General features: G+C 34.9%; 1 protein-coding gene across 1 annotated transcript; it reads left to right on the top strand.

Moving 5' to 3' along the window:
- The first annotated feature begins 11,616 nt into the window (after positions 1-11,616).
- LOC133523037 (toll-like receptor 7) lies at positions 11,617-15,983 on the top strand. The gene has a single exon (XM_061858543.1). It carries the CDS (start codon positions 11,835-11,837, stop codon positions 15,687-15,689), a length of 3,855 nt encoding a protein of 1,284 aa, XP_061714527.1. The 5' UTR covers positions 11,617-11,834; the 3' UTR covers positions 15,690-15,983.
- The last annotated feature ends 10,552 nt before the right edge of the window (positions 15,984-26,535 follow it).

Genomic DNA, 26,535 nt, shown 5'->3' with positions numbered 1-26,535 from the left:
TGAAGTCAGTACCAATTATTGATATAAAATGTTTACAGCTCCACATAATATATGGCTCTATATGTATGTGGCATGGAACTAAAAACAAAACTAAATCAGAATAAGAATTTCTATCTGTGATTCAAATGATAGCAGTGTAGATTTGTAGCATATTAAGCTCTAATTGTGAAACTTGAATAGGTCTAATGTATGTGTAATGTTATTCGAATAAATAATTGTGAGCAGCTAAGTCTCCAGGGTTCCAACAGCATATATCGCACCTTTAGAATGAAACTGGCTTAAAACAAAATGTCAACTTTTTGGCAAATCGCAAAATAAGATTCGACGTTGAGTCATTTCTGCATTCTTTTATTGATAACTCCTAAAATAATTCAAGTAAATGCCTTTTTTCTACTGAAAAGTAAACACCAACTATTAACGTTCGTAATTGGAGGTATAATTAGGTTAATTTTTATGAAATGGTATTTTAAAATTACGATTTACTGAAACTAGTCACTATAAGGTCACTTTTCGACCGAACTTTTTTTCTCTTTGTTCGGCGAAATATGAATTAGGTCAGGTTCATTTTAATTATCTAAACATGTTTTATGACTTTTTCGATAATATGCCTCTTTATTATTAAAATAGGAGTGAATTGCCTCTTTATTATTAAAATAGGAGTGAATTATGTCAACAAAATAGTTTTAATAGGTCATTTTGGAAGGAACTCTATAGTAAAAAAACGATTTTTTATTTAAGGTATTTAATGTGCCATAAAGAAAAACATTGAGATCAATAGACATTATGCAGGTATACGTACAAAACACAACGTATAAGTCTTTGAAAGTTACATAGAGATCAAAATAAAGCGATAAATTATAATTAAATGTTGAGATATAAGACACAATAAATCTATAACATAACAGGAACATGTTGTGTTACTTAATACTTTGATAGTAATCTACATAGTAATTAGGTTGTAGAGGTCTTAATTTCATGTATTAAAGTTTGAAGTAGTCTGTTACAAGAACAGGCTTAGATAGAGGTGTTTTACCTGTTGTTATTGTTAATACTGAGTGTCTTAATGAGATATGTATCAATGGATATCAGCAAATTCTAGGTATTAAATACTCATGTATAAGGAACTCATTTCCAAACTGATTATTCGGATGCCACACTTAATGCCACTACCTGAGGGTTGTGGTTCTGAGTCAGCTGACGATTGAGATTGAAAAACTACGCCGCTACCCGAAATCTGAGGTTCTTCGGTACCTGACAATTGAGGCTGGAAGCTAACGCTACTTCCTTGAGAGTATTCCTTCCCTGAGATTCTTCCAGAGTTAAATGTTGAGGTTCTTGGTCAGCTGAGTCGATCGAGTGATCAAGTTGTGGCTTAAATGTGGCTTGAGAGTCAACAGGATTAACGAGGGTAAATTTTCGATGTTTTTTAATTGTCTCCACTTCAAATGTAGGGTCATCATCGCTACGATCCGGGTCAGTTTCAAGCTCATTAACAGGTAATATGCGATAAGAGGTCGCTGTTTTCTTTACCAGTCTATTGTAGGGTATTGTGTCCTCGTTAGTTGGAATTTCGGCTTTAGTGTTATATATTTTTTTTGTGGAGCTGAAGATCTCTTTATAGTACTGGAGCTAGATCTTGACGTACTGCTAGATGAACTTTACGATGAAGAGCTGCTGCTAGACGAGCTGGAAGACGATGAAGAAACGCTACTGCTTCTAACGAGTACTTGTGGACCTTGTGGTATAAATGAATCATTGTATTCAGTCTCGGATTCTTCAGCTAAAATGTTTACTGGGGACAACAATTCTTTCGTCCTGAAAAATGCAGTTTAATTAATTTTCTACTATAATATACTCATTACTCATAACTTTTACTAATAGTCACGTGAAAAATAAATATTAAACTTACCTCTCTTCTCTTCTTCCTCGCGTTGTCCCGGCATTTTGCCACGGCTCATGGGAGCCTGGGGTCCGCTTGACAACTAATCCCGAGATTTGGCGTAGGCACTAATTTTTACGAAAGCGACTGCCATCTGCCCTTCCAACCCAGAAGGTAAACTAGGCCTTGTTGGGATTAGTCCGGTTTCCTCACGATGTTTTCCTTCACCGAAAAGCGACTGGTAAATATCAAATGATATTTCGTACATAAGTTCCGAAAAACTCATTGGTACGAGCCGAGGTTTGAACCCGCGACCTCCGGATTGCAAGTCGCACGCTCTTACCGCTAGGCCACCAGCGCTTCAAAATATTAAACTTTCAATTATATTAAGACTGGTAGGTTTTATAAAAACTTGACGTTCTGGCGTACTCTTAATGATCGACGAATTCGGTGAAATTTTTTCGCAACTTGTTTCCTGTAAATGCGAAAAACAAAGCTCAAACCACCAAAAGCAGCAAATCATAATCAAAATTATGTTAAAATAATTTGTAAGCGTTACAGCTGGATGTAGTTCATGCTTTCATCCTTAAACCTGGCATCTAACCTCTGACTCACGCTTATGCCTCTAGCTTACCCAGTAAAACTGGAGTTTTGTTATTTGTGAACGCTTAGCATTCTTTTTTCTTCTTCTCTGTCAGGGGCTATGTAAAGTTCTACAGCATATATGTCACTGCGACCATTCCTGATCTATTGTGATCGTCACCTACTACAATTCTCAATCCAAACCTGCAACTTCAAACAGCTGCAGAATCTTCTTGATCTCGAGAGACCTTAACTCCTCCGGACGTAATATGTGTCTGCCCAGGATTGAGTCACGAGTGCGCATTAGGCAAGAGCAGTCTGCGAGGATGTGCAAAGGCGTCTCCTCTGCCTCCATACAGAGTCTGCACCGCCCCATGTCACGTTTCCCCATAGTGAGCATGTGCTTATTTAGGCCGCAGTGCCCATTAAGCACCCTTATCAAGTTGCGCAGTTGGTTCCTAGACAGCGCTAAGGCGTTTGAGGCCGCCTTTTTGCTGAAGGCCTTGATAAGCGCCTTAGAATGATTCAAGCCTGTAGTTTCTCTCCAGAGTTGAATGGTTTTGTAGTGACAGTAGGTCTTTAGGGTGAGCCGCGTTAGACTTTTGGGAATACCACAAAGAGGCTCAGGACTGAAGTTCTTCCCGTTAGCATTAGTAAACACGTAACGATGACCTAAAACACAAAGAGAATTAGAATAGTAAAGACTTAAAAACCAAAATAACAGAATCAACTTTAACTGATTAAATACAAAAGAGATTTAAACCTTAATGAAACATAAAACATAACAAATATTTATAAGAAAAGTGACTTATTATTTGTTAAGTCACGCCCTACAGAATATTTTTAATAATATAGTGGAGTAATTACGAATAAGTCGTACACATTAACACAATGTTCGGAAGAGTATTGACACAATGATAAATTAGTCAGCTTCCTTCTAAAATAAAAACCTAGGACTTACCTATATTTTCGAAACAAAAACGACTTAATCACTAGTGGGTCATTTTATTTGGGACTGAATTGCGTACGGCGCTTGCGGTTGCGGGATTAACACTAAAAGGGGCGTTTAGGTTCCGACGCGGGGGGAGCTACCGTCCAATAAGAAAGAGACCCTTGTAGTGAGTTCGTACTCTTCTTGCACAGCTTGGTCAGTTTCTGATTAAGGAAGCGGTGTAATACGCTGTACAGAGTCGTTCTGTGACACTAACTCAATTTCACGATTTTTTGTGTTAGGTCGGTTTCACTCTAAAGGTGCGAATTATACTAGGGTTCAAACGTGCATGGAAAAGTTATGAATGAAATCATTCACAAATCGTTCATGCAAATTTGAACCTGATGTGTGTTTTGAACAGTACAGATTTATTTATTTATTAAATAAAATTTTAAAAAGCTACCAACATTCAAATGAACTGAATAAGAATCCTTAATGCTTTAAAAGCATTTTATTACGTAGAATGTCGCTGTAAAATAAGATCGTTAATTGAAGTCATGCGATAACAGTAAATGCTATTGCCATTTTATTAAACTACTTAATACTTAAAGTCAAATCAATAAAAACCATGGCAACAATTAAAAAAAATAAAAACATTTTTCTTCTGCCGAGGTTATCATAAAATTCCTACTTATTATAATTACGCTAAAAACAAGTAAATGTACAAAAAACCGCAGCATTTTAATCCAACAAATTATCATGAAAGTGAAAATTATTTTGATGATAAACAAAATAATCGCGAACGAATTCGTAAGTTGTAGAAGTTTTAACGAACTTTTACTTCGAAATAAATTCAATAACATCAACGTCAATATTGAAGTTGCGTTTTCGTTTCGGATGCCTTGGAGTTTTCCTTTCGGTAGATTTGTTTAGATTTATTTTAAATCTTCAAAAATTTCAATTTCAATTCAAGAATTGGTGGAAGTAGATACGGAGACAATACAAAACCGTACATTGTGGCGTAAACGTACAAGGAGGGCTGACCCCAAATGATACAGCCAGGAAGAAGAAGAAGAAGAAAAATGTCAAAGAAAGTCATAAATGTATGTGGGGCTGGTATGTGGTGATTTATGAATGAATGGAAATCTTTATTACAGGCAACTAGTGACCCGTAGATAACCATAGATAAATACCTTAAAACTAAAATACATATAACAATATATATTTTGTATATTTATGTGCAGTTAAATATTTAGCGGTATGTGTAAGCATTTGATAGTTGATAGTTATAAGAGTTATAAAGATTACTTACATACCATTACTTACCTAACTTGTCATATAAAAATTCCCTAGTATCTGATTAATGTTTTATTAAATAACAAGTTTTCAGTAATATACCACATAAAATTTACTTCTTAACATAAACGTAATTTTTATTTTAGTTTAAATTCAAATATACTTTATTCATGTAGGCCTAGCAACAAGCACTTATTACATATAATTATCTTAAGCCGTATTACATATAATTATCTTAAGCTAATTATTAGAGCAATTTATTGATGTTCTAAATATTATTCCACATATAGTACTAATGAATATAATTCATAGATCAAATTTAATACTAAGAATTTAACAAAATATCGTCATAAAAATAAAATAAAACTCTCTCTTATTATATTGTGGAGATAAAGAAAAAGGAGACAAAGACATAAAAATCAAGTAACAAGTATACCATCATTCTTACTTGAACAACCTCACACTAACTAAACAAAATGCATTCACAATGATCTCCAAAAAAATGTAAAACGAGTGTCAACCAAGCTCACTAAAAACTCTCAACAACTCGATTCTTGATCGAAACTTTGTAAAACATTGCACTCCGCCAGCTACTTATACGCTACTTGAGACGCTTAGTCCCAGTCTACATCTTAACAAAGTGATTCAGGCAACTTTGTCGTGCAATACTATGTACCAGCCAAAAAGGCAGTAAGTGCGCTTGGACACCTAAATACTCTTACCGCATTCTTGTCTTCAACTGCAGAATTGTGTAAAGTCGATGCACCCTTTCAATCATATCTCGCTCTTGGCTCATGTTGAATTGACGACTTTATTTCTCATTTTATATGATTGCTTTTTCAAGTACGTTTGCAAGTCAGTTGGGTTTGATGCTCAATCGTCAGGACAACGTGCTTGCAGATGTAAATATCTTGAATAGATTATGGCGCTAAACTTGAAAGTGTCGGTTTAATGAAAATCAGTTGCTTTATGTTGTAAAGTTTTGAGAAGATTTGTCGCAACAAATGTTGAAAAGTATGTAGTTGTATTGGCAACATAAGCTTTTGTATTTATACTGATGGTTTTGATTTTTTTTTTTACCAGGATCACGGTATCGTCCATAATTAATTAGAATTTATTAATCAGATTAAAAAATAATCCGCCACATGATCCGTTAATGCATTAACAGTAACTCAAACCATAATTTCTGCAAAAAGATTCGTGGAAACACCTATAAACTAAAATTTTTGTTTCGATTAGTCTGCTTACCAAAAGGACTTTGAAGATTATTCTTATCACTTATTTTATTTCCGCTAATCGGGTTACGTATTCAGGATGATAAAATGTTAAACATATTATTTCACAATTTCATGAAAACACAATAAACAACATACTTACATACTATGAGATTGAAAACTAGAGGTAGGTACTAACACTTCCAGGGCATAATAGAAACACAAGGAAATTAAACATGCACGTCGCAATCGAGTTGCCGAAGGATATTAGCAGAAGATTGCTCGTCAACTCGAGCCTCGCTCCAATCACTTCGGATGGTTCCAATAGTGCCGCGTTGATTATGCAGAACCGGTTCACTGGGACACTGATGACGTGCCAATCGATAATCGGAACTACTCGACGAGTCGAGAGCTGAATCAGAACGTCCTATCTACTTGTGAGGTAAGTCACTGCGTCCTGTCTTGCCGAGATAATGAATTGTGTTAAGATAACTTTTCCAATTGTAGGTATGTACATAAACCTATGTAAATTAGTAACAAAATAAAATCTTGATTTTGATACTCTGCTGTATTTTTAAGAATATAATTATTACCAGATGTGTGCTAAATAAATAAATAATATATATTTAAGCCATTGCGGCCTGTCGTCCTATGAACCGTCACGAACAGAGAGGTGAGATTCAGAACGTGTATTGCCCCTAAGCAGACACCTACGCAAACAATGAATTATTTATGCAAATAATTATTGTATATTAATAACAGTTTAATCTTTGTATTGCCTATAGGGTACAATAAAGAAATATATATTACAGTTACTGTGAGATGGTGCGAAACCCGACTTCTTCCGAGGTTTACACTTGACGTGTTATTCGGTACGTAGGTCCTAGGTACGTAGGTTCCAGAAACTATTTACAACATTACATTATAAAAGTAAATAGATGCAATGCCGCGATTTATGTCACAAACTTAATGTTGACCCAATTTACCTATATTATTAGTATAATTGACCCTCTAGTTTAAGATAAGGAAGTGGAGTGTAGCTATTGGCTTAATAATGAACTAATTATTGCATCAAGAACGCAACTATTTAAACAAGTGTACTTAATTATCTTAGTGAGTAAACACAACGGAAACAAATACTTAAACGTCAGTATTCACAACGAGATTACAAATTAACGTAGTAGTTTAATATATTTTTGTGTCTTGTACGTTTTAGTTAAATCTGACAAAACTTTGAAGGTTTGTATTAAAATAGCTATATTTACTACGAAAGACTAAAATACGAAGGACTACCACTTTTCTCAAACGGTTGGAAAAGATTTTGCGCGTTGATTTTCCTGTAGAAGATAACTGAGTATTGACACTTAATTTAGTTTATATATCTATATTTGTACTTAACATAATACAAATCAGTTCCATAACAGCCAATCTGTAGCTAACCATAACAACTCCTTGCCAACCGTCCCAGATAAACAGTAGATCTGAAGTCATAATACTTTTTAGTAATCAACTAAGCTTAATTCTAATGAATTATAAAGATAAGATAACAAATCTCAACAACATAGTTAATATTGCACCTTTCCAATATCTATTAGAAGTTATACCTATTAGCAATGGGACCGTTAGCGTTATCAGATCGACTTGAATAGGTGTGGGCTCTAAATTTCGCCGCTTTGTCTAGTTGTAATGTCGATCCACGATATCTATGTGTTATGGTATTGCCGCTGGCAGATTCGCGGAGGAACTTTATACTTTACGTTTCTAATGGAACTTCCTACAGAGTTCAGATTAAAACTCTTAACTTTTTTTAATATATAAACATGAATTCCCTCTAGAATGATTTCGGTTCGTTTGTGAGGCACATAATTTTATACGTAAACCTATATATTACTGCTATATACACACATTTGTATATAGTAGTAATATTTATAGGGAGCGTGCATGAACTGTAGGAGGCAGCACAGGAGCCGTCAGATTTTTGGCGGTAGACGTAAATGAGATGTTGATTGTTCCGATGTAGCCCACAAGATGGCAGAACCTATTATGCACAAGAAAACACGTGACGTGTATTTTTACACGTACATTAGTACATGTTTATGGTTCCGATTCAGGCCACAAGATGGCAGACCCTCCAACGCGCACGGTCCCTATACGATAAATAACGAAGCATGTTGCAGACATCATAATTGGTTTGTTCAAGACGAGGTCTGTTGGAGTTTGATTTTGTAATCGGTGTGTTCACCAAATATATATACATTTGTACCATCGTAAAAACTTTAACAGCTCGTTACAGTTACAAAGTGCACCGAATGGTCAGTTAAGGTTATTGATGTTAGTACTGTTAGATTAGATATGATGATTAATTAATAATTACAACGTAGTTATGGAGGTATCCTCTGTATTTTATCTAGGTTACTAATCATTATCCAAACGAACCTACAGGCGTTAACCCCAAGGCTGTAAGTCGGTTCAAAAAAAATCAAGACGCCCGCAATATTTTACGCCGGTCGCTGTAAAGTCTCATCGATTTGAATAGAACACGCAACGGACGGTGTCGCGTATCGGCCTCAGGTGCCGATCGCGGCAGATACGGAGATACAGGGGATGAGTGCAGAGCTGCAGCTGTTTAATTATATTGTTTATACTTACCTACTAGGTACTTTTTTGGGTATGGGCAATATTCATAGACATCATAAGTACTGATTATGATATTCCGCCTTAAAACAAACAATACGTTACAAATTGATCTAAGTACCTAATGAGCAACGGGCTATGTAAATATGTAGCTATACATATCATTTGTATGTAGTTTTATTAAAATAGGTATTGTTAGTATTTTCCTACTAGAATCTTTTGTGGATATTAAAAACTTGTTAAAGACACATACGAGAAGATGACGATGAAGATGATAATTATACGCTACCTATGTGCCTACCTAAATACAAAAATAATTTAGACTTTGAACAATATCTATTCTACAATGATCGTCAAACCTTGGACAATATTTACAATGATCGTCAAATTAATAATGCTATTCAGTTGCAAATAATATAGAACTATGCTCGGTTACGCCCTAAAACATAACGAGTTCCTATGTACCTATTATTGTATAAATATTATTATTCTGTGACCCAATTTCTTTACTTCGCATAACTGCTTTATAACACAGTCAACTACACTTTTACGACTGCTAACGCCATCTGTGATGGTATGAGCGCAAACATATCTAATAAAAAATGTAGTTCAATGTATTTATTTCAACTATTGTAGTTAAGTTATGAATTAGATAAAGGTAATAGTATTTAAGTTTCGTACATTTTATATGTATAAATATTATAGTTTAATAAAAATGGATAAATACTCTTCGAGTTGGTGATTATTATTTAGTTGTAACACAAATGGTGAAATAAATAAGTAGGGATCTAAAAAAGTATTTTTTTATCAAAAATATTAATATTAATACAGGTTTAGTACTCCATTGAATCTCTATTCTGCACTAGAAAGTACTTGATATACGGTGGCAATGCGTTAATATCCCGGCAGATACCCGCTACCAATAACAGGATTTCAAGACATAGTCTCTACGCAACTAGATGCAGATAACAATGGAATAAACTATCTAGAGGCAGAAAGCGCGTTTTAATTACACTTCCTCGCTTTAAATAATGCATGTAGCTGTGTCTCTAGTTCTAATGGACCAGATTATATCCAACATGAAAAGTGGGACTATAAATTGGAAAGTATCGCAAGAATCTTAATAGCAAAATAATTTGCTGGTTGTAATAATCGCGAAGTATACGATATAAATAATATTAATAAACAGATATTTTGTGTTGTCGAACATGCCCTAAACTAAGCAACAATTGCAATCGTGATGCTTCTAGCTTACCTACTAAGACGAATCCATTAATCAGATACCGAAGAAATCTGTTTAGCATACAAGTATATGTTTTGAACCATGGGTCATAGATCACTAAAAATGATATAGCTTAAGCTGGCCGTTTAAATTCGTGAAGAAAATAACATTCGGGAGAATAAAGCGTAAGTTTAAAAGCGACAGCCATGCGAATAATCCAACGGGATGATACGAGGTCGCGTTAGCACCCGTCATCGGCAGTCCGAGCACGTTCGAGCAGCCTGTGACATCCAGCCTCCTGTAACAGAAAAAAACACGAACAAGTTCGCGAAAGTGGGCAAAGTCATTTATCAAGCTAGCGCTAAGAACTCTCGACAGCGACAACTTTTGATACAGGATACTGCCACCAGACATTAATATTAAGGATATCATAGTGGTCGAAGTGTTTTTAGGGTGTCTTCAAACAAGGAAAACTTTCCTCTTAACGTCGTGTTGTTTTTGCGCTCTTTGGGTGTTAACCGCAACCTAAATTGGACAACTTAGTGGTTGGTTAGATGTAGGTAAGCGTTTTTGCAACATTTATTAACATTTGCACGACGATTGTGCTTATACTTTTTACATTAAATATAATCCTTTTCATAAATGTGTTCTATTGGTTTTTTAATAATTTATTAATTAAATTGAGAGATACACTAACGAGATTCCCTTCACTACTAATTTCAAAACTATCTTCCTCTTACCCCAGAGCAGTATTCCTGGCGTTGCTAGCAAACTTCTGGCCCGTATTCTATACGCAACTAACTTCCACTTAGGCCGTAAACGACTTTACGTGTCGAACAGGGAAATCAAATTATCAACTCCCACCAACTTCGCACCTCTTCAACTCCATCAGAGATACCGGAATTTGTTGACCCGAAAATGCCCTTGTCTATTTGAAAATTCTGTACGTTTCTCTAAACAAATGCGAGGGGCACAATACGCGAAAGTAGCTTTATTGGGTGTCTTCACCAAACTATGTGAGCTGGGAATCCAATAAGTGAACAGCGAGAGGAATTAAAGATGCCCTCGTGCAACATAGCTGCACTTTGTTCTTGATTGTCACTTTGATGTTCTCTTTGCCCTTGTTTCACACTGTTGTATTTTATGGGTCTTTCACTTCAAGGAAAATTTGTTTTTGATTTTTATGTAATCTTTTAGTTAAATAAAGTGGAAATAGATTTAAGGATCCGTCAACCGTTGATTTTGTTTTAAAAAGCAATAGGAATATATCAAATATGCCTGTTATCATAGATTATGACTTAACAAATAAACCCATCAAGCATTTTTTAACTTTTTAGCAAGTTTAAAGCCCGTCACAGACGGAGCGATAATATATATTAATATATCGTAAGATACCGACAGATATCTTATAGTATAGCTAAGCACGCGAACGATAGTAAAATATATATCGCTGTCTATCTAACACCTTCATTGTGAGAGAGGCGAAATATACCAAAATATATCGTTATATACCGAGCTATACATCGCAAGGTATCTTAAGATGCCTTGCTATAAGATATCTTTTGGTATATTATTGCTTCGTCTGTGATGGGCTTGAAACAACTTTTACTAATTATCTAATTGCAGCAATGGCCAACCCTTTTCTGCATTAAAGCATATTAAATTTACGAGTCGGCAAAAGTATTAATATTAATAGAAATTTAATGACATTTTCCAACTAGGTTTCTTTTTACGCGCTTTGCGGTGGTTTGATTAAGAAAACATTACATAATTGTGTGAGAGCGGTCGGCGCAAGTGGCGCCATGCAAGGGAACGTGTAACTATGTGAGGGCGGGGGGGTGCAGTGGGGCGGCACTACTCTCGCCGAGCCGTCGGTCCTACGCTCGCCAGTCGCACTCCAGCCACGATGAGGGTGGCACGTGCCACGCCGCCTCCCACAACGATCGTACGTGCGCAACATAAACATCAGTGAAGTGCAACACAGCTGATCTGAGGACTTGAAATTTGTAAATAAAGTGAAGTGACTCTTTTGTGATCAGTTTCCACCAAAACTGCTAAGACCAATGTGTGTGGAAAATGTTTCAACTCCTGACTCTTTTGTTAGTGACTTTGGGTGTTAATGCCGCGTATGCTCCTACAGGCGTGGATAATTGTAGACGTCAATCGAAAGGTGACGAGACGAGCACAATATGCCGGGTGCGAACTCTCGAGGCAGATGGCTCCAGCTTGACACATGCACCTTCCGATACTGTAAAGCGTCTCAATGTGGAGTGCAATCAACTTCTGCTCTTCGAAAGTTATCTCGAAGCGAACTATTTTCAAAAATTTTCGTCTCTCGCTGAACTAACACTCGAGAACTGCAAACTCCTCAGAATACCCGGAAACGCGTTTGAAGGATTACGAGAGTTGAAAAAGTTGTCGATTCGATCTAAAAACTACGATTGGAGTCCAAATAAAAACTTGGAGCTCTCGCTCGGAACTTTCAATGGATTAAGAGAATTACAAATACTCGACCTAGGTCAGAATAATTTGAAAGCAATACCATCCGAAGTTTTCTGCCCTTTGGGTAATCTGCAAGTTTTAAATTTCACTCATAACAAAATCAAAAGCGTGGACCGTCTTGGATTTGGGAAGAATTGTGGTTCCGGTCTGCGAAGTTTGGATTTAAGTGATAACGATCTGCGGTCCTTGAGTGAGGAATCCCAAATCACCGGGTTGAAGAATCTACAAGAGCTACGGCTACAGAATAATAATATCACCGATATCTCGAGTGAAACGTTTAATGGACTTATTTCTCTGCGGATATTAAATGTTTCCTACAATAACCTCCAGATAGTGCCCGAGGGCACGTTCACGAACACGAAGGAGTTACGAGAAATATATTTAAATAATAACCTGCTATTTGAATTAGCCAGAGGCGTGTTCCACCGATTAGAACAGCTGCTTGTCTTAGATTTATCTAATAATCAGCTCTCGAGCTCTCATATCGATGGCAGTACATTTATTGGCCTTATACGCTTAGTCATTCTGAATTTATCAAATAACGGCTTGACGAGGATAGATGGTAAGACGTTTAAGGATTTATTCTTCCTTCAGATATTAGACTTAAGAAATAACTCCATTGGATATATAGAGGAGAATACATTTCTTCCATTGTATAATTTGCATACATTAAATTTAGCCGAAAATCGTTTGCATACTATTGACGAACTCCTTTTTAATGGGTTGTTTGTATTAAGCAAATTGAATTTGAACAACAACCTTTTAATTGACATTGATCCTAAAGCTTTTAAGAATTGTTCCGACTTAAAGGAATTGGATTTGAGTTCCAATCAGTTAACACAAGTTCCGAACGCCATTTGGGAACTGTCACAATTGAAAACGTTAGATCTCGGTGAAAACCAAATAACGGATATTAAGAATGGTTCTTTTAAGAATTTGGATCAACTAACAGGATTAAGACTAATAGATAATCTGATTGGAAATTTGTCTGTAGGAATGTTTTGGGATGTACCTAGCCTACAAGTATTAAATTTAGCAAAAAATAAGATTCAATCCATAGAAAGGGGAAGTTTTATAAGAAACTCTCAGTTAGAAGCTATAAGGTTAGATGGTAATTTCATATCTGATATTAACGGAGTATTTTCGACTTTGCTCTCTTTACTTTGGCTTAACTTGTCTGAGAACCATCTAGTATGGTTTGATTATGCTTTCATACCCAGTAAATTAAAGTGGCTTGATGTACATGGTAATTTTATAGAACATTTAGGAAACTATTATAAACTTCAAGATGAACTTAATATAAAAACTTTAGATGTAAGTCATAACCGCATTGTCGAAATATCGCCCATGGCTATCCCCAATAGCGTAGAACTGCTGTTCATAAACAATAACCACATAAACAATATCCAAGTAAACACATTTATGGAGAAACGCAATCTCACTCGGGTTGATATTTACGCAAATGAGATATCTCATTTAGATATCAACAGCCTCCGGCTGTCCCCGGTTCCCTCGAACAAGACATTGCCCGAGTTCTATATCGGAGGAAATCCGTTTAATTGCGATTGCTCCATGGAGTGGTTACCCATGATAAACAATATGACGGCGATGAGACAGCACCCTCGGATAATGGACCTCGAAAATGTCCTTTGTAACATGACGCACACAAGAGGCGTAACTCACTTACCGCTTAGTAATCTACAATCTGCTGATTTCTTGTGCCCGTATGAGACCCACTGTTTCACATTGTGCCACTGTTGCGATTACGTTGCATGTGATTGCCAAATGACCTGCCCCTATAATTGCTCCTGCTATCACGATCAAACATGGCATACAAATGTAGTCGATTGCTCCAGTAAGCGCGCAATTGAAATACCAGAAAAAATACCCATGGATGCAACCGAGGTCTACTTAGATGGTAACGACTTTAAAGAATTGCAAAATTATGCATTCATCGGGCGAAAAAATATGAGGTCGCTGTATGTAAATTCAAGCGGAGTCGAGAACATACAAAATAGAACGTTCGCTGGGTTATCCTCCCTATTAATATTAAATCTTGGAAGTAATAAACTGAAACATTTAAAAGGCCATGAGTTTGAGAATCTGGCGCAGTTAAACGAACTTTATTTGCATGACAATTTTATCAGTTTCATTGCTAATTCCACTTTTGCGTCATTGTATTCTTTGAAAATTTTAAAATTACATGGTAATAGGCTCGTAGAGTTTGCTGTTTGGAATTTAAATAGCGTAATGGATTTAAACGCACTCTCTTTGGGAAATAACATGTGGTCGTGTAAATGTAGATACTTACAAAGATTTACAACCTTTGTCGCCGACAATGTTCCTAAAATAGTAGACATCCCCGATTTGTTCTGTTGGAACGCCGATGGGCAATTACCGCAAAAAAAAGAACTCAATCTCAACGGCACGATATGCAGTGACTATTACGCCGGAGATTCTGTTATAGATAACATGCTGGTCTCAAATTACATGCCCATGATGGTTACTACGCTCACGGGTTTTATGCTAATCATGCTAGTCATCCTTTTGATTTTCTTATTTAGAGACACAATTCGCATCTGGCTTTATACAAGTTGCGGAATAAGATTGTTCCCATTCACCGGGGCGTACGATGACACTGATAAATTGTACGATGCCTACGTATGTTATAGCCCCAAGGATGATGACTTTGTTATTCAAACGTTAGCCGCTGAGTTGGAAAATGGAAGCCCCTCGTATCACCTATGTTTGCATTACAGAGACATCCCACAACACAATTCGCCTTACATGCAGTGCACATTGCCGCTCCCAGAAGCAGCGGAAGCCTCTAAGCGTATTATAATAATTCTGACTAGGAATTTCATCGAAACGGAATGGTCGCGTTTTGAATTTAGACAAACAATGCACGAAATCCTTAAATCCCGATTTTATAGTTTAGTGATAATAGAAGACAGTTCAGTATTACCGGATGCGCAATGCGATCCTGATTTGAAACCGTTATTAAAAAGTAGCTCGCGAGTACGGTGGGGCCAAAATAAATTTTGGGAGAAATTGTGGTATGCGTTGCCGGATCAGAGAAATAATAAGAAATCGACTAGTTACAGAAATAATATCAATTCATACACAATGAGAAGCGGTATGCAAAATGGAACAATGCGGTCGTTTTCATTTACAGAAAAGATGAGAGCACCGGCTGGGGCCGTGAACGGTATTCCAGAGTTCGGAGAAGTAGGTTCACAGCAAGGGCAGGCGTCTTATGGACCCGATGGAAGGCCGCCGTCGGATCATATTTACTCGTCAATAGACTCTGATTACTCCTCTTTAGAACTCGGAGGGAGCAATCCCAACCGACGGCGGGAATTTCGGCACTGGCCGCCCCCGCCTCCTTTAATTGATACCCAGCCCTCAGGTCAAGCCTACCTTGTCTAGTCGATGCTTCTCATGAGCTCAGTTAATGTAAACTATTTAGTCAGCTTCATGTGAATATTTATGTCATTGCAAAACGCGCTATTATACCAAATAATTAAAATTTTAATCTATTTTTGTATTTTCTCGCCATTCCAAAAGGCGTATATGTTTCGTAATGTTGGTGTAAATACATTCTATAAGACTGCTGTAGAGTATGTTACTTTGTAAATAATGTAAATAACTGTCCATATAATTTAAGTCACGAGTATACTATTTATATACTTTAATAAAGCCATTGTGATAATTTTTGCATAACATTGACATTTTATTTCCACTATCCTTTTTCCTCTTTTTTTTTATTACATTTGTATGTATTTAATTCGTAGCAATACAAATATAACATTGTTTTGACGCTCAATAATAATAATTAAACAGTAAAATGTATTTCATTTAAAAAAGCGCTACACACTTAAATACATACTAAACTAAACATAGTATTCGAACTATCTAAAGCAACTAACACGAAGCGCCTATAAAACGCGCACATAGTTAAAGTATACATTACACTAGGGAAAAGCGGACCCTTTTTTCAAAGCTCGAGATTATAAAAAGGTTCTATACTTGCACCACCTAAATCTGACAAGGCACAGGACGCAGACGTGACTGGAATGCAGCGGTCACCTCTCATAGAGTATCATAAGCCTAAGGTAAGGCACCTCCTGAATTTTAAATTACACCGGCTTTAATCTACAAAAGAAGCCCGCTTGCAAATTGCGTGGTTGCAATTGTCAATTTTATTACACGGCCATAAAATGTCTTCAGTGTCGTTCTGAAGCCGTATCAGGGAAACGACATCACAACAGCCGTATCATTAACCTTGTGGTCATTTAAATGTAACCTTAAAGGAAATATCTTTACTTGAAAGCGTTCCTTAACAGTTAAACTTTGTTACTATCTCCTTATACAGTTCTGTAACAAAACAATTCATTACAGACGCCTACCTATATAAATTCTACATATACATAAAAGATTAGCTTGTCTATAGAAACATTGGTCATAATGACTCATTTATTGGATTTTATTGCTTAGGGATATAATACTTTCCCAAGACACATTTCTCTTCCCATTACGTCATGCAACAATGAGTCATCAAGCGATCTTCTCAGTTGCCTATCCGGTCAACAGAACTAGCGGATTAACACAAATGGAGTCTAATTGAGGTCTCCTTCGAGAAGAGGATCCCCATTGAGTACCGACAACTTCGTTTGCCAAGTTTGTGCCGACAACATAGATACGAGCGGAAGACGGGGATAAATGTATATGGTATACAATATTATGATTATCCTTCCTTAAAAGGTATTCTAAAGGCTTGCAAAAGCAAATTACGTAATAGAGGAAGTGAAGTAATAAATAGGCTCTAATATAAGATCAACATTTATGTATAAAAACTAAAGACAACTGTAGAAAGGTGAAGGAACTCAAAATAGAACAGGTAAATTCATAGCTAGGTAACAAATTTGCACCAAAGAGGCGATTGAACTGTTAAAATGCAATACAAAAACTGTACCCTAAGATTACGCCTACAGATTTGAACGGGAATTCTTAAAAAAGGTGTTGTTTTTGTGACGAACAGTAGCCTTTCTTTCGAAAACAAAGGCATAATGTTTGAAGGCAATAAATCTAACAAATGTTATGACTCTCAGTGACTCCCTACATTGACAACAAAAGATGGGTCGTAAAATTATCTTTTTGTTTTCTTGACTACCTGCCTTTTTATTCGACTTGGAAGTAGCCACTGCTTATGAATTATTTAACGCACCTTTGCATAATAAGTTGTGATAAAAACTATCAAAATACAAGTAATTGTACAAGAACTGTATTTATTTTTAACCAATTGTTAGGTAATCAATTATGACAGAAATACAAAACCATGTAATTTATTTTTAGGGCTCCGTAACAAAAAGTTATAAAAGGAGCCCATATTTTATTATCTAGATTCTCCTGATTTTGATACCTTAAAAATATTTATTTAGTTTTGTTTTTGGTGCTAAGCCTTTTTCTTTCGTATAAAAAAAGAATATTATGTCGGAGGATATAGATATTAATGACAAACAGCACGCAAATATATATTACTCAAAAATATGTTACTGTTTTTTTTGGCTCTCGTATTACCAATTATCATTGTTTTACCTGAAAATAATGACGTATTCCTATACAAAGTGTCCGCGAGGAAACGAATAGGTTTAAATAGTATATTCCGGATGTTATTTAGAAAAAAAAAATGTCATAATAACGGTTTTTTAATTCGCCTTGTTTCAAGGTTAATACCAATTAAATAAAAATCTTTTTTTATCGTGTTTCAGTGCATATCGCCTTTTTGGTGGCAATGTCGCCTCTATGGGACCTAGTCTAGACGTCCTTATTGACAGATATCAAAATGACAGTTTTTACGAAAAAAATGTATTAATTCATACATTTTCCAAGAACATGTACTTATTATGTATAAAAACATACAAAAAAGTAAAAAAAATACTTATAAAAAAATATTTTTTTGGCGGAATTGACTTAAATTTGTATAACATTTTTTTCCTTCTTATAATCTCAGGAATACGTGGTTAAACTTTCTCCGTTTCCTCGCGGGCACCTTGTACATAAAAAAAAATCTCAATACATACACTCTAGATAAATAAAAATTAAAACCTCTCAAATAATGGTAGCTCATATCGATTTCAAGGCAATCAAACTCATTACTATGACCCAAATAAAACGGAGCACAATTTTTCATTTTTAATGACTTTCATATCTTTGTCTTCATAATCTTATGACCGAAAGGTCATGACACCAAATTGTTACGTAAGAAGGAACCTTCTGGCCAATGCAAATGAAAGTACATTACTTGTAATTTTCTATTATTATAGCCCTGATCTGTAATTAAACACAGGTTATTATTAAAATCATTATAGAAAAAATCCAGACTATTAAATTACACGTTACTTCTGATATCGTTCGCGATAATATAACCCGTTAAAACGTTTTTTTTTTTCATTAATTTCTTTAAATTAATATATATAGTTGGAAATAAGTAAATAGGTAACACGCATTAGAGCTGTATTCTGTAGGCACATACCTATTATTGACCGCGGCCGGCAAAACGTCCCACTTTCTCGCTTGCCATAAGGACGCCTTGTCAGGTTGTTTGTATAAAGTACAAGCAAATGTCATCCTTATGGCAAGCGATAAAGTGGGACGTTTTGCCGGCCGCGGTCAATTTTATTGAATTCACATTTATTGCCCTGCATTGATTATGATCTGAAAATTACGAGTACATATAAACACACATAGTAAGAATTCTATATTATATTAGCAGTTAAGCTATAAAAAAAAATGTCAGGGTCCAATCTCTACATAAAAATTAATCATAATAACTAATAATTTATCATAAAGGCACTATACCATCGACTGCGTTTGCCTGGCAGTCGTCATTAAGACAATTATCGAAACAGTTTCATGCATAGGAATTAACACATTACCTCTTATGCGTGATGTTTAATTGCTCCTCATATGAATATTGCTCAATTCAATTAACAGCTTTACTTAATGATTTAATTGAAGAACCTATTTTGATGCCCTGTGATTACTTCTTGGAAGGTTGATATTATTTCGCAATAGATTGAATGTCTCGTCGTCTCAATGGATTCTGAAAAGGATATACCAGCTGAGCCCATTCTTAGATTTGAGAATTTCAGTTAAATATCTCCGTCGCGCTGACAGGGGCGGCTCCATAACCTGTACCGCATACAAAGCCATATATGGCAGATAAGATATTGAACTCTATTGACAGTTGTTAAAGTTGCAATTTTAACAAATATTTTTTATTACATGCGATAAGGGGTTAATTAGTGTGATAAGGACAACTACAGCTTAAGCGAAAAACCCTGCTTAAATATTTCAGAAATCGAGGTTTCGTTCTTAACATTTTTCTCCTCTAAAACTTAACCAATCGTAACGAAAATTTGGAAACAGAATGAGAATGAAATTATCCGTGTCTAACTATTCTGATTTTTGCCCTTATTGTTGCTGATTTTGTATGCTAGGCGTCTATTTACGGCGCATTCTTTTTGGCCGTTTTTAGCGCTCTTTGAAGTAATCTAGTTCTTATAAAAACCAGAATATTAAAAAAAGCAACGTACAGACATAGCTAATGGTACTATTGAACGTACATTAAAAAAATTATTCATCTAGGGCCAAAATCCAGAAAGGAAAATGTCGAGAACATTTGTATGGCAAAAATGGTCCCTTATGTTTCCTCTTAACTTTAAACTACCTAAATTAACCTTTTTAATTAACACTGCTTTAGATACAGCAAATAAGTAATTATAAACCCTCAACTGCAACTTCAAGATCGGTACTAAATTAGACTTTTTCAATTCCAAAGGTCGTAAGTCGCAATGTGGATAGAAAGGCAACATGACGTTTTGGGTTTACTCGGGTATGTGACTAAGTGCCGCCGGCAATGACAATTTTCCTTATCCGAGTCTGGTTGTTAGACTTGTTAGTCCGCAATTTGGTCTATGATGGTTGCGTGTGGACATACTCATAGGACCGTGTACCTACACTTATTTGTAATTGGAAAAAAAGATAAAAATAACGCATATATTGCTGACTTACATGTTTTGCGCACTAGGAATGTCTTTTAATCTTTGCAGAATGCTAGCTTGTTAATTTTAATTCCATGGTTAATTTCTCCTCACCTGGAATTTTTTAAGTACCTATAAAATTATTGCAATATACAATTTTATTATACATTATATATTATGGAATTATATAACTGGTTAACTTTCATGTCTACTATTTTATCTAGTTTAATGACAGATATCAGTTTTTAATGTTTTCCGCTAATTTTGAGAACATAGCTCCAATTATTTGTACAAGTTCAATGATGTTTATTTTCTATTTATTTTGGCTTTTGACTATCTTCATATAAATTCTGGATTTTGTATTTTACTTTAAACATTGTTGAAACAGTTTTATTGTAAATTTAAATTCACTACCAGTCAAGCATTAGGTAAATTATCTAATTTAAAATTAATAAACACGGGCATTGGTAGTTAATATTTAATGTAAAAATATATTAATATGCCTGTTTTTCCCCCGTAGTTTTCATATTTAAAAAAAACAAGTCATATGTCATATTTTGAGGTAAGCGGCGGCCTAAGGAAGAAAATTTATTTAATAAAATAAATTGTTTCATCAAATAAGCAATTGGTAAAACGATATTTTGAGATAAAGAATCGGACCTCTCAAGATTATACCTATTTCCTTATACAGCAGAGCATCTTCGAGATGGCTTATTGTGCCTTCAGGGCAGAGAGGTCTACCAATTGCATCAATTTAGTGTCGATGTGTCAGCTCCACGTAAGCCAGGAAATAGGTCAAGTGGCTACTGAAATGTTTCATGATAATGTAGATTACTATTATAGTATTATATTATTCATCCATTCTGTATTTAGGCTTTACGATAGCCTGCATACAAATTCTACACTATTACTTTACAAAAGTTTCAACTTTGTATTTTGAATTTAACGTATTTGAACAGGAGTGCAAAGTATACTGGCTTTTTCTCGAAACTTAATTTTTGTCAGTTATGGTTCTTTTTTCCTTTAGTCGGCAGTACCGCCCAAATATATTTCAATTTCTTTAATGTCAAAACAACACATGTTAAAAATCATAATACAAATACGAGTACAATACAGAATCAACACTAAATAAAAAACGCAAAACCAGATAAAAAAAGAAAGAAATAATAATAAACACAAATGTAAATAAATGCAATTATCAAAAAACAATTACCCATCTCAATAATTACAAAAACCATTTTATATTAAATTTACTGTAAAATTCCCTAACCATAAAGAATGCCTCGTCAATCAAATAAGCTTTTAACTTTTTAACAAATAGCTTATAAGAAGCCGCTTCTTTAATTTCACGGCTCAGGCTGATACAATAGATAATTGATTTTTTGATAGATGATAGATTCTAATGCCGACTAACCCCAACGGACGATTTCGCAAGCCTAAGAAAGATGGATTTAATGTCACGATCAGTTTTTATTCGTTCAGTCTAATAATACAACTATGTTACACAAGTTTATTACGTACCTCTAATTATGTACCAAAACCAATTTTATTTTTATTTTTGTATGAGTTTTATATCCCATTTATAATATTATTTTTCCTCAAAACTGCGTCTTTCAAATAAAAGTCACACCGAAAGTAAGATTCGAGTAAGGTTTTGACCATAGGTGGGTGTTTTTAAGGCAGGTATCTGAACATATACCTAGATGTTCATTGGAAATGTTCTTGGAAATAACATTATACTTTCTTAAAAAGATAGACTAATGTTCCAGAACTTCAGAACATTTAAAATGCGATTATATGAGACCAACCCAAGTTCGGTTATAGTAGATATACTTTAGAACATGTCTTAGCAGTGAATATCTTTTGATCATGATGATACGATGAACACTTAAAAACCGGACAAGTGCGAGTCGGACTCGCCAGCCGAGGGTTCCGTACTTTTTAGTAGTTGTTGTTATAGCGGCAACAGAAATACATCATCTGTGAAAATTTCAACTGTCTAGCTTTCACGGTTCATAAGATACAGCCTGGTGGCAGACGGACGGACGGACGGACAGCGGAGGCTTAGTAATAGGGTCCCGTTTTACCCGTTTTTTGTTTGGGTACGGAACCCTAAAAATGGTTACGGTAAGATGCAATACTTTTTCAATATTAAAAATGAAAAATAAATAAATACACTGTATCCTTGCATGTCACGTTAGTATACTGTTTTCATTTTTAGGGTTCCGTAGCCAAATGGCAAAAAACGGAACCCTTATTAGATTCGTCATGTCCGTCTGTCTGTCCGATTATGTCACCGCCACTTTTTTCCGAAACTATAAGAGCTATACTGTTCAAACTTGGTAAGTAGATGTATTCTATGAACCGCATTAAGATTTTTACACAAAAATAGAAAAAAAAAACAATATATTTTGGGGGTTCCCCATACTTAGAACTGAAACTCAAAAAATCTTTTTTCATCAAACCCATACGTGTGGGGTATCTATGGATAGGTCTTCAAAAATGATATTTAGGTTCCTAATATCATTTTTTTCTAAACAGAATAGTTTGCGCGAGAGACACTTCCAAAGAGAAAAAAATGTGTGCCCCCCCTGTAACTTCTAAAATAACAGAATGAAAAATCTAAAAAAAATATATGATATACATTACCATGCAAACTTCCACCGAAAATTGGTTTGAACGAGATCTAGTAAGTAGTTTTTTTAATACGTCATAAATGGTACGGAACCCTTCATGGGCGAGTCCGACTCGCACTTGGCCGCTTTTTACATACTAATGTAAGTAATTGTTACTTAAGTAATTTAACACATTTCACCAAATCCTGCTAAAATATTTTAGCTGTTACATTCCGCAGTTTACATAGTTTTGATTGATTACCAGGAAGCTAATGAGAATTTCGAAATGAGCAATTAACTGTGCGTTGTTGTGGTTAGGCTTGTTTGTAATTGCCGTATCAACAAAGACGAGAATTCGGGAATTCTCTTCCCGAATAATCTGAAATTACGTTACATGATAACTAATGGCGGTGAAATTAGAGATTTGCAGCCTCAAATTCTGGTAATTATAGTAGGTGCGGCGAAATTGGTTTGTCGGTTTGAACACTTTGAACATGATAATAGTTCTGTGTTTTATTATTTCTAACAAATATTTTAATATAGATCAATCCAAAACGGTCAGTATGGGGAAGTCAGAAACTATGAGAGATAGCCACATCTGTTTTTAGGAAACATGGCTTCGATTTTAAATTTAATTATAATGACATTCAATCTTTTTTTAATCTCTCATACTCGGGAATCGAACGTGGCCAATCTTTATGTAATCGCGTGTAAATAGTATTTGTTTGTATTATTGATCCTGAAAGTATAAGTAAATATAAAAAAAAGATTGAATGTCATTAGTATTAAATTTAAAATCGATGCCATGTTTCCTAAGAACAGATGTGGCTATCTCTCATAGTTTCTGACTTCTCCATACTGACCGTTTTGGATTAATCACCATGATAGTGTGTGTTTTTTTTTTGTTAATTTACTTACTCCGTTGTCTCAGCGACCCAAAATGAGACTTGGCCTCCGACACAAGACAACGTCACTTTTCTCAGTCCTGTGCGACTTCTTGTTTTTTTTTATTAACAGAAGATTTTAAATCATTTATTTACAACGAAACACAATTGGGTAGAAACATAATAAAACACTGAAATTAAGAACTTATAACGAACATTTTGGACTTTTCTACCACATTATATGAATAAATGCCAAAATTGTTTTCCCAATAAAGAAATTTCCGTGGTCATCGTGGGCAAATCTATTTTGTGTCAACTTGTTGATTGATAATCGTAGGTGTATTGATTGGTAAGAAAGACTAAAAAAACATAACAATTTCCAGTACAAAATTAACACACATACATTTTCTTGGCAATGTGATGAAAATACAATAAAAACATGTTTCTACACAAATTTTAAATTATGTCCAACCAAAAGAGACTTGACAGAACTGTCATAGGGACCATCATTCAATTCGAGGGGTATAAGTACGGATTTTCATACTACTAATTACTTAAAAATAAAAAAAAAAAATTTTGGGATACATTGAATGCCACAACGATCAAAATTGACCTTTTTGAATGCGATATGATTGCAATTTAACATTCAATTTATTCCATAGATGCTTGCAAAACCATTCGACTCCTCGCATTCATCAAATGTGTGGCTTTTAACAACCTTAATTATACAATAGCCCAACACTTCATTAAATTGTCACTCATGATGCCAGTTTTCGTAATGACTTGACTTCGTTCGAAGGATGGTTGTGTAATGTATATTATGACGTGAACGTGACCATATTGATTTTAAGTATTAGATACGAATATGAGCTAAAGTGTCGAAATTGTTACTTGAACGTATTGATCATTGGCTATATTGATATGAGCTCGTAAATTGCTAACAATCATAATATGACAAGTTTTTAAATTGAGGTATTTGCGTTGGTAAGATTTAAAATTTAGTAATCAATCAGTTTTATATTATTGGGCTATATTACATACACTAAGCCCAATGGGAAACTTGCCATCTGATTGTTAATACCAGGTCTGGCCTATAACACGAGCAATAAATTTAACTGTAGTCTGTTCTCGTCAAACTTACCAAAAAAAAAATGAAAATACTTTAGACTTCCTATTTTTCATACAAATTAAATATTACCTCCAATGTACGCTGTCATCAGTGTAATTGACGTTGATTTTAAACCTAACAAAATTCGCAATACATTGCGTATATATATAATAACTATACTGGATTGAAGTAATTATCGTAAAAACAAGTACAATAACAAAACTTAAAACCTACTACTAAAATTAAGTTCGAACTAAAAAAAAAATTATAAAACTTATACTCACCTATCTTAGGTCCCCCATATATAATAATAATAAACTTTAAAGTGTTCTAAAAATAAAAATAAGAGTTATTTAAAAAAGTTGCTGAACAAATGTTGGTCAGTTTGAGCCTACAGTTTAATTTTTTTCTACTGTTACAGGCCACACCCGGTTCAATATTATTTACAAGGCATTACAATAAATATCGCAATTACTAATACGCTGTAAACACTCATCAATCGTTTCACAAAATCTCAAGTAGGTATTCTACATACAGCTGCCCAGCAGGTCGCAGGCCGATGCTGATGCAAAGAGCATTCAGAACAGCCAAGGCTCGAAGTATCGGTGAGTTTATGTGTGCCACCACACGTACCATTGGCACTATTTGATGAGTGCCTATTAGGGTGGGTCACTCGTGTATGGGGAAAAACAGTAGGTATTAGTTGTCCTTCGGGCATAATTATAAAAAGTTACGTAATAATGCCAATAAACACTTATTTCGAATTATTCTGCAATCGAAATTAATTTTATGCCTCCGGGTGCATTTCAAATTTTTCATACAACTATGTATTGGTAACATTTTTTATGGTCTGCGGAGTATTCAGTGTATCTCTCCTAATTCAAACTTTAGCTAGGTTATTAAATCGAAATAGGATGGTAAAGGTTCAAAGCCAATAAATTGTAAAAAAAGTATTCAAAAATAAAAAGTTTTTTTTAAATATAGCCACATATTTTACAAAATATTTTAACTAAAATCCGGAGGCAATAAAATTTAAGCTAAAAATAAAATAAAACACGTGTAATAATTAATTACTTTAATTAAATGGCACTTTTTTAACTGCTCCCTAATAACATGAAAAAAAGTATACCCATCCTAGTGCCTACTGTAATCTATGTTATAAAAATGTAGAGGTAATGAGAGCTGATAATAGAGCTTTATTCGCGAACTCGTGCATAGTTTGACCCTACCGCAGATTTCTAGTCCACTTGCCGGAGTATAGTCTATTCTGCGCGCGGAAATAGGAAATAGTTTTAAAGAGACCCCTCTAGAATAAAGCAAGCAATAGAGACTCGGCAAATTTGATTAAACATTTTATTAACGAATCAAGTACGCTACGAGTTAGGGTAATTTAAAGCTATATTCTGGCAAACCCACATTGTCAGTAGAAAAAGCCGCAACATTAAAATTTTCTATGGGAGGACCGCCCTTCGCGCCTGCTTTTTTTAATTTCCCGCCTTCTTTCAACTGATACAAATGGCTTGTTAAACTATTTTAACAAATAATTTGATATATTTCTTACCATCCCTTAAAATTATTGCCTACATATTGACAAAGGTTTTATTTGTATGTATGTAGATATTG

This window comes from Cydia pomonella, chromosome 11 (genome assembly GCF_033807575.1).
Source record: "Cydia pomonella isolate Wapato2018A chromosome 11, ilCydPomo1, whole genome shotgun sequence".
Lineage (NCBI taxonomy): Eukaryota > Metazoa > Arthropoda > Insecta > Lepidoptera > Tortricidae > Cydia > Cydia pomonella.
Note: the sequence above shows the minus strand (reverse complement) of the source record. Positions and strands in the feature narration are given on the sequence as shown.

Coding starts and splice junctions, on each gene's coding strand:
- LOC133523037 (XM_061858543.1), top strand. CDS start 11,835: ATGTTTCAACTCCTGACTCTTTTGTTAGTGACTTTGGGTGTTAATGCC.